Source organism: Neomonachus schauinslandi, chromosome 5, assembly GCF_002201575.2.
Source record: "Neomonachus schauinslandi chromosome 5, ASM220157v2, whole genome shotgun sequence".
NCBI classification, from domain to species: Eukaryota; Metazoa; Chordata; class Mammalia; order Carnivora; family Phocidae; genus Neomonachus; species Neomonachus schauinslandi.
This window is the reverse complement of record NC_058407.1, coordinates 171,673,512-171,682,380: the sequence shown is the minus strand read 5'-3', so window position 1 is coordinate 171,682,380 and position 8,869 is coordinate 171,673,512. Positions and strand designations below refer to the sequence as shown.

The window sequence follows — 8,869 nt, the reverse complement described above, 5'->3', positions numbered from 1 at the left end:
CCTGGGCTTGGGCTTCAGAGGAGTCTAAGACCGTGAAGGCAGCAGGAAGAAGGTGGTGAGAAAGGTCTGTCTGGTAAGCAAAGGGGGGAAACAGCAGTAAAAATGTAAGACACAAAATGTTTAATTTGCTGCCATTTATATACTATATAAATTTTACATGCTGTATATTTACAGTGGGGCAAGTGCTTTTTTAATCTTTAAAAAAACAAAGATCAAACTTTAGACATCTCTGAACAACACAAACTGTATAAACCATACAGATTATTCAGATACAAACTGTATTAAATACAGTTTTCCCCACTCCATCTCCTGATGCAGGACCAGTGAATTATAAGTGTATCACAGTTTGATAGCATATCCATATTAAAAATAAAATCACAGTATGATTTTGTCTGTAACTAGAAACTTTAAGGGACCAAGCTGACAACTCAGACTCCAATATCATAGTCAAGACAAGAGACACTGTATAAAAAAGTGTTAAGTAATAAAAACATACTGTAGGCTTTACAAATAATGTTTGGATTATACATTCATAATGTAAATACTCATCATAACTGGTAAATTGATTGGAATAGTTCCACAAAGTTCAAAAACAGAACTTGTCTATAAAATACATTTTCAAATCTTGAATACAACTAAAATATGAAGCAAATTAGTTTCTAGTATCAGACATTACAGAAAACAGACTGCTCTCAAGTCTAGTTGAGAGCTCGTGAATCTTTAAATAAGTCTTTAAATTAAATATACACACTGTCAGTTTGTACTTTTAATAATTCCATGGTTTCCCGGCTGGTCTGGCACCGGATGTCTAACTTGGAGGAGCTTTCCATGGAATGCGAGCGGTCCACCTGAGTCTGATTAAGCAGCATTTGAGATGTTCCAGTCCAGGGCGTCACTGTCCGTGGGATTTATGTACACGGTGTTTTACAATGGTCAGCAGTTGTAGAAAGTGTTCGTCCATTTGGAATAAGGGTAATTAAGAAAAGGTAAAAACTAAAAAAAAGTTCTCCATGGTAAAATCTGTACAGGATTTACTAAAGAAGCACCACGCGGATTTGAACAAAGTTATTTTCTAGATTGATAATTTAAGCTGGGTTGGGGATGGCTTCTGTCGAACACGCTGAATCTGAAAGACAAGAGGCAGCAAGCGGCAGCCGTTAGTACCTCCCGAGGCCAGGGCGTGGGGGCCTGGCTGTCCCTAACACCGACAGCTCAAGCGTGGGCTTCCTGGCACAGTTCCGCCAGGTCTTGGGGGGCAAGCTCCTCGTCCGTACGGCCGTCGCTCTGCCTTCCAGAAGGGCAGGGAGGGAAGGGGGCTGCTCGGGCCGGACGTGCGGAGGGAGCCACCTGCTGGGCGCGCGCCGCTGCCAATCGGCTCAGGCCTGCAACTCCCTTTCGCTAGAGAATCGGAGTCTAATGCCCTACTTAGGCTTAGGTCTTTTCCTTAAGACACCGAGAAAGCAGGTTAGTTGGCTGCACGTTAATCTGCCGAAGACGATTCGGGGAAATCCACTTCAAATCCCCCCTGCTGCCTACGAGTCCCACAGCGGACACGGGCGCCTTCAAGAGCGACAGGGCACCCCGGCCTGCCTACCTCAGCAAGTGCGGGCCACAGACAAGAAGCGCTAGCTCCTGGGGCCACTGAGTCAAATGCCAGTAGTCACTGGACACTGTCAAAGTCAGCATCTGTCCTAAGGCACCCACACCGCGTTCCAGGAATGCCGCGTCCTCTCTGTCGGAGGTCGGCGGGCGCTCTCGGTCTGCACGCCCTGCACGCCGAGGCGAGGCGGTGCTCCTGGCCCGACGCCGCGAACCCCGTGTTCCCCCAGCGCGGGGACCCGGGGCCGTGTGTGGGAAGGGGGCCGCCAGGGGCTCCTGGCCGAGGCCAGTCGGGTAGGTCTGGGTGGAGGAAAGGAGCTTCTCGTTCGTTCGGTTCCATCCTGGCCCTGGCGCCTTCGGCTTTCCCTCACTTTCTCACCAGAAGGGGGGGAGGAGGAGGAGGGAGCAGGGGGCAGGGTGGCCCCGGCTCAAGTAAGGGACGCCCTGTCCCAGAGCCAGACCCAAGGAAGAGGGGTCTAAGCACAGCTCCGGCACTTGGCCTGGGGGGCAGAGGAGTCCGCTACCCTCGCGGGGGAGCCTCCCGCGCCTGCTCCCCGCAGCATCGCCTCTAAGCCCGACGCCCCAAACTCCTTGTCTGTGTCCCCGCGGTGCCTCTACAAACAAGTACGAAACAGACAGACAGGAAAACTGCTTACCATAACTAGTGAGTTTTTTGTTTTGAGGCCAAGTTTTCAATCACCTAGAAAGCAAAGAATCAGGAAAGAGATTTTAATGATGGTTTTGCAGAACCCTTCGTGCCTGCGCTGTGGGCACCGAGTGATCACACGTAGAAGCCGCTGTGGGCCGGGTGCTCGCGGCGGGTGAGCAAGCGGTCCCTGCCCCGAGGCGCGCTCCCCAAGCGTCTTCCTGGAAACAAGACTCCATGCGAGGCCTGCCATGCAGGGAAAGCCTCACCCTGCGGGAACAGTCCGCTCTCAGCCCATCAAACGCCTCAGCAGTTCAACAGCAGGACAGACCAGACCTCAGGCCAAAGACACTGAACCGAAAGTTCCATGCGGCCGGGGGACAGGAGGCTGAGAGGCGAGTGGTCCAGGTGGCAGACACGGGGCACACGTGGCAGGCAGGCACAGGGGCCTGGCATCCTCAGCCAGAGGACAGGGCTGCTTGGCACGCAAGCCCAAGCAGGTGGCCCCCGTCCCTGAGGACAGGAGGGTACAGGCACACGGGTTCCTCAGTCCGCTCTCCGCGGAAGCGCCAGCTGCACGTCAGCCATCGAGGGCCATTGGACAGGACAGAAACGGCCACCACTCAACAAAGCCTGACTGCAGCCCCGAGAGACACATGTCTGGGCCCCCAAATGCCAACTGGCGAGGTTCCCACTCAGCCTGCTTTCCCTCCAGGGCCATCTCTGTGGGGGAGCTGCCCTCCACTGTGCGGCCGGTAGCCTCTGAGGGTGGTCCTTCCGAGACCTGAAGCCGGGAGGGGAAGATTCTGGCAACAAAGCAGAATCCCCTCAGATGCCGCCCACTCCTCCCTCTCAAGCACCAAGGAGAGGTAGAAAGGACTCGATCCTCACCAAGCCAAGCCCTTCCCCAAATCACCAAAATGCTCATGGGAAACCAGTCTGAAGATTCATATATTTAATATCTTTAAAAAACCCAGAGCAGACAACAGCCCAGCATCACTTTCTTGCCGGCCACGGCCACTCTTGTCCTCTTTCCCGTGCCACCCAGGCTCCCCACGGCATGTCACACTGCACGGCCCCTCCCGCTGGGACAGCGCCTCCCTCACGGTGTCCGCTTCCCTAACGCCAACGCTCGGGGCCCTCCTGTCCCTCCTCCGTCCACAGCCACACCGACAGACTGGTCTGCCCCCAACAAGTTCCCGACACAAAGGGCCTCTGTGCAACCACGAAGCCGCATCAAGGGCACGAGAGCGCACCTCAGGCATCTAGGGCAGGGCCAGGCGAGCTTTTCGTACAAAAGGCCAGAGGATGGGCGCCTGGGGGGCTCAGTTGGTTAAGCGACTGCCTTAGGCTCAGGTCATGATCCTGGAGTCCCGGGATCGAGTCCTGCATCGGGCTCCCTGCTCGGCGGGGAGTCTGCTTCACCCTCTGACCCTATCCCCTCTCATGTGTTCTTTCTCTCTCATTTTCTCTCTCAAATAAATAAATAAAATCTTAAAAAAAAAAAAAAAAGGCCGGAGGACAACCCCGTTCCGCTCTGGGGCCATCCGGGCTCTCAGCAGCGCCTGCTCAGGGCCAGCGTGGTGACACGTAACTGAGCGGGCTGAGCTCGCCCCGAGCACAGCTCTGGACACAGGCCTGTCCCACATGCAGGGACATCTTCTCCTTTGGACTTTGCCAGCCATTTAAAACCCACAAAGCCCCTCTGAACCGGCAGGCCCCGCCGAGACGGGCGGCACGGACGTAAGCTGCATGCAGAGAGGGGCTGCTTTAGGTGCGGTCAAAAGGGCTATGAAACGACATCGGTAGACAGTGGTGCAAAGTGGGGAAGAATCCAAACCCCCCCCCCCCCCCCGCCAAGCCTGGAGGGATTCGCTTGGCGGGAGCCTGGGCCCCATAATACAGGCGCCTGCAAGGTCTCGACTCTGTTAGGGGCCGAGAGCAGACGTACCCCAAACGGAGTTTCAGCTTATACTCCGAATGCTAGAGGTTTGCAGACTCAGGAGGGAAAGCACACACGGTGAAAATATTTCTATCAGAAATGGCTTAAGAACAAAAGCCCTGGTCCTTCATGAGACACACACACGCCCAGAGCCCCAGACTCCAGAGGTCTCGCTACCGAGGCTCCGCCGCGCCCAGGTCCGGGTCACTGAGGTCCCCGCACACGCTAAGGGTCAGTCCCGCAGCTGCCCGCGCTCCACCTGGGGGCCGAGGCTGGAGCGGACAGGGCGCACGGGCTCCCGCTGGAGCCAAACCCTTTTACGCCATTTGAGGGTTTCTTCCCCTGTGTTAACAAGAAATCGTTTCTATATTCTTAATTCCAAGTATCTCCTCTTACCCTGGCCACACTCAGACAGAGGACACCTGTCATCCCTGCTTCCCATCCTTAAGTGTTTTCTCTTCTCACGGAAAGGCCCAACACCTTCCAGAGGCAGGCCGTCGGTGAGGGGGAAAGCGCCGTCAGTTCTCCGGAAACGGTCAACAGTCTCATGGCTGGCGGCCTTGGGCAGGTGCGGTTCTGAGTCTTTAACCAAGTCCTCGGATCTCCTGGAGTGCCTCTTCTTTTTCTTCTTCTTTTTTTTGTGTCTGTGGAGATCAGCGTCGGAGCACGCTACTGACAGATCGGAGTCCTGCTGACGCCTGCAGAGGAAGAAACCAGAACTCAAACCACCAACAAACCAAACTCGCCTCCGAGCAGCTGGTCCTCGGCTCTCACCCCCACAGCAGACACTCAGCACGCACACAGCGGTGAGGACCCGCCCTGAGCACAAACGCGCCGGGCTCACCGTAGGAAGTGTTGGGGTCCAGGGTATGAGTTCGCCCGCTTGGGCGCCCCCCGGCCCCCACAGCTGCCTGGAGCTCTGCTCCGGAGCGAAGGCTGCTGGCCTCAAGTCCAGAGGAAGAATTTCACTACCTCTTCCTGGAACGAGTGGCCAAGGGACAAAATGCTTTCACCAGGAGCTTCAGACACACAGGAGGGAAGGAGGTTTTCCCTCAGGTAACCATGTCTGTGTCCCTACAGCTTTTGGTAACCTTTCCCCAGGGTTTCCATCTCAAGAGACGTCAGGTGTCATGCATCTCGTCATGGAGAAGTCCTTTTCAAGACAATCAATCTCTGCCCAATTTAGCTTTTTAGAAAGACAAAAACAAACTTCCCCACTAGATTTTAAACTGGGAAATGGAGCCAGAGAAACAGACAAGGCTGAGGCAACGAGTGGTCAAGTGGTCGTCTCTGATTTGCGCCGGCAGCCGGCAGGCCAACAGCAAAGGGATGGACGGTGGCCTCCCTGTGCCTGCCCGCCGGGTGGTCCCTGAGGCGCAAGAAAACGTGAACAGGTATGAAAACATAACTACATGTGACGAGTGAGAGTATGAACACCAGTTACGCAGCCCAAGACCCAAGTTCTCAGGCACAGACCGTGGCACGCTTACTCCCACAGATCCTAAAGCACGGACCAAAAATAGCAGCATCGTTTCGAAAAGGGAGGTTTGGAGACACTTGATAAAACTGCGAAGTAAGAGCGTCGGCACGGAGCTGGGGTCCAGAAATCTACCGTGCTGGAAGCTCAGGCCCCGCCGAGCGGACCACAGGACTCCAGCCTCCACCGCCGGAGCCAGCCTGGTGTGTGGGGCCAGGCCGGGCTCCCATGGACGGAACCGCAACCAGACCTCTCCCGATGCCGCGCCCACGGCCTCATCCTCACCTGGAATCGCGGCCTCGGTGTTTGTCTTTGGATTTCTTTTTCTTCTTTGATTTTTTGTGCTTCTTCACTTTAGGCTCTTCCAAGGGATCCTTCTGGAAGCTCCTCCAGGCCTTCTTCTCGACATGACCGTCGCTGTTCTCCATGCTGTCGTATCTCCGTTTCCGGGACTTGGCGTTCTCGTGTTCGTGAAACCGATCGGCGAGGTTACAATTGGTGTCTTCGGCTACAAGTGCAATTTTCTCGTGGGGGTACTTCTCGGGGTACGGGAGGAGGGCGTGGGGCGGGCCCGCCCGGGGGCTGCCGAAGCGGTGCCGGTCCCGGCCCTTGGCCAGCAGCTCGTAGCCCTTCCTGCCCCTATAGTAGTCCCTGCAGGGCCGGCCGCCGGACGGGCCCGCCTTGGCGTAGTCGCGGGCGCCGTGGAAGGGCTTCCACTCGCGCGCCTCCCTGGCCGCGTACGGGGGGTACCTGTCGTGGTAATACCTGCATTTGTCCCACCGCGGCCTGTCCGGGTAGTACTTCTCCCGGCCCCAGGAGTGCTCGCTCTCCGAGTGCGGGTACCGGCCCCACTCCTGGTCCGACCCGCCTCTGCTGCGGGAGTGGCGGTGGCCGTACCTGCCCAGGGAGCGGGGCTCGCCGGGGCTGAGCCTCTCGCTGTGGCCGGGGGGGTGCGGGCCCCCGCCGCAGTGCTCCGTCCTGGGGCGCCCCCGCTTGGCCCGCTCCCGCACGGACGAGCGCCGCTTCCCGCGGCAGCGCTCCCCGGTCCGGCTCCTGCTCTCCCTCGCGCGCTCCCCGCTCGAGGAACGGTCTCTCCGGGTGCGGTAATGCCCTCGATCGACTTTTCTGAGGATGCTGATTTTTTCCTTAACTGGAGAATGATCTGGAACTTTTTGTCCCACCTTATTTTCTTCACATTTCTCCCCATTACTTTGTTCGGGGCCCCCTTCTGAATGATGTTCTGTGACCTTGTCTACTTGAGGAGAGGGCGAGGCCTCCGCAGCCACACCTGTGCTCCGAGGACGGTCCTCCAAGTCCGTGCACGCGTCTCGACTGATGTAGACTAAGAGTTCGTGCTCACAGGCACCCTCGGAGCGTACGGGGGGACTTGGGCTTGAACTCCCCGCTGTGTCCACTGCGGCTGAGGCCCGTGGGCTCTCTACTACCGCCCCCGGTACGGCCTGGGGCGGTCTGCTCTTGTCACCTGTTAAATCCCCGGGGCCACACAGTTTAGGGAGCCCATCATCCCCCGTGGTGTTCTTAGTACTGCTGTGAAGAGTGTCGGCACTGGGCAAAGACTCCTCGGGTTTTGCTAAAACGTTTTCTGAGACTTCTTCTTTGGTAGATTTGATGCTGGGGTCTAAGGGTGGCAAAGCCTTCTTTAACTTGCTGCTAAGGCTCGTGAGGGTCTCCAGTTTCTCACGGGACTCGGGAGACGGACTGCCGGCCTCCCGCTCTGCGCCGGGATCCTCCGCAGGACCGTCCTCTGTTCCAGGCGCGCTGCAGCCCCATCAAAACAAAGAAATCAATAAATTAGTCCCTGGCTTCATTGCTTTATGGCTCACAGGGACAAAAACTTCAAAACGTTCTTTACTAAATAACCTGTGCCTTTAACGTATCTGGCTGCAGCCCGACATGGGGCTTATCATTTTTGGAAACTTCAAATGTTCTCTTTCCCTCACTAAATAAAAACATGAAATCCTCTATCGGGCTTATCTACTATCCCGTTTCTCTGCTACAATAATCCTGCAGTTCTAGGCTCCTTCTGTTTTCAGATATACTTCTAATTTTTAGTAACTGTGAATAATCAGAAAAGTCAAAGGGTGACTGGAGGCTCTAACTTTTCCTCTGCGTTTCTCCCGAGCCTCCGAGGTAGAGTCACTGCCTCCAAACAGAGCCCACAGCTCCGTGGAACTTATAAACTGGAGGAAGCAGTGAGGCTTCAAAAAACCTTCCTGTAGGACATGAACTCTGTCTGCCCTTGGCTGCTACGGGGCTCCCGAGCTACGCTCGAGTCAATGAAAGCTGCCAGCAAACAACAGCAACCCTCCAGGGGCCCCACATTTTAGTGGGAAAATACCTGGGGGGAGAGAGCACAGATGAGATCGGTACAGACAAGTCACCTCACGCGAGGCCGTGAGATTCCCGAGCCGGCACGTAAGAGAGCAGCACCCACTGGGCTACGGTACACTCATGGTTCAGTCTACAAAACCGTCTATGGTTAACAACCGTCTACGGTAATCCTCACGCACACGACATTTGAGGACAAACTAAGCTAGACTAGGGAAGGAAGCCACTGAGGGTTCACGCCGTCCCCTCTTGAAGGTAAACTGAAAGGAGTGTTCTTCGCCTACAGATGGACTCCACTCCATTTTAGTAATTAAACCTTCAGGAAGGGCAGCTCCCTGCCAGGGGCCATTCTGAAGTGTGGGGTGCATTCTGGGCTGTCACAGAAATGGGGGAGCCCCACTAGCACAAGCGGGCAGGGCCATGCAGGGAGTAAGTGAAGTCCCACGTCCACGTGGGCCAACACCCCAGCCAGATTACTGGCGGTTTTCATGGACGTGACATGTTCCAGGAACACAACTACTGCGTGAATCCAGAGACGACCAGAATGTCACCAAAAGTTGTCCCCCATGAGGACGTCACACCCCTGATGGCGAAATGTGTGCGTGGGACTGCGCTCTGGACACCAGGCCACGTCCCATGCGGCGAGGCTCACAGCAAACCTGCGCAGGGCGGTGTGCACTCGCGGGGCCACCTGGATGTGTGCAAACCGAAACACCACCGCGTGGTATGTTCCAGTCTTCCTTCCCATTACATTACACTCAGGCAATGTACCGATTTAAAAAAGCAAAACAAAGCATTCAATGTGGAGGAAGACTGTCTTATCTATGAATGCAATTTCAGGATTCTAGAAGAAGCA

The 8,869-nt window shown here is 55.6% G+C and overlaps 1 protein-coding gene across 1 annotated transcript in view; it reads right to left on the bottom strand.

Annotated features, from left to right (window-relative positions):
• Positions 1-781: 781 nt before the first annotated feature.
• USP42 (ubiquitin specific peptidase 42) overlaps positions 782-8,869 on the bottom strand; it is a 43,555-nt gene continuing 35,467 nt past the window's right edge. The window contains exons 14-16 of the mRNA XM_044915731.1: positions 5,950-7,443; positions 4,584-4,885; positions 782-1,126 (exon numbers count right to left, since the gene is read on the bottom strand). Coding sequence (XP_044771666.1) covers positions 1,086-1,126; positions 4,584-4,885; positions 5,950-7,443 — 1,837 coding nt within the window. The 3' untranslated portion in view covers positions 782-1,085. The remainder of the gene's footprint in view (positions 1,127-4,583; positions 4,886-5,949; positions 7,444-8,869) is intronic.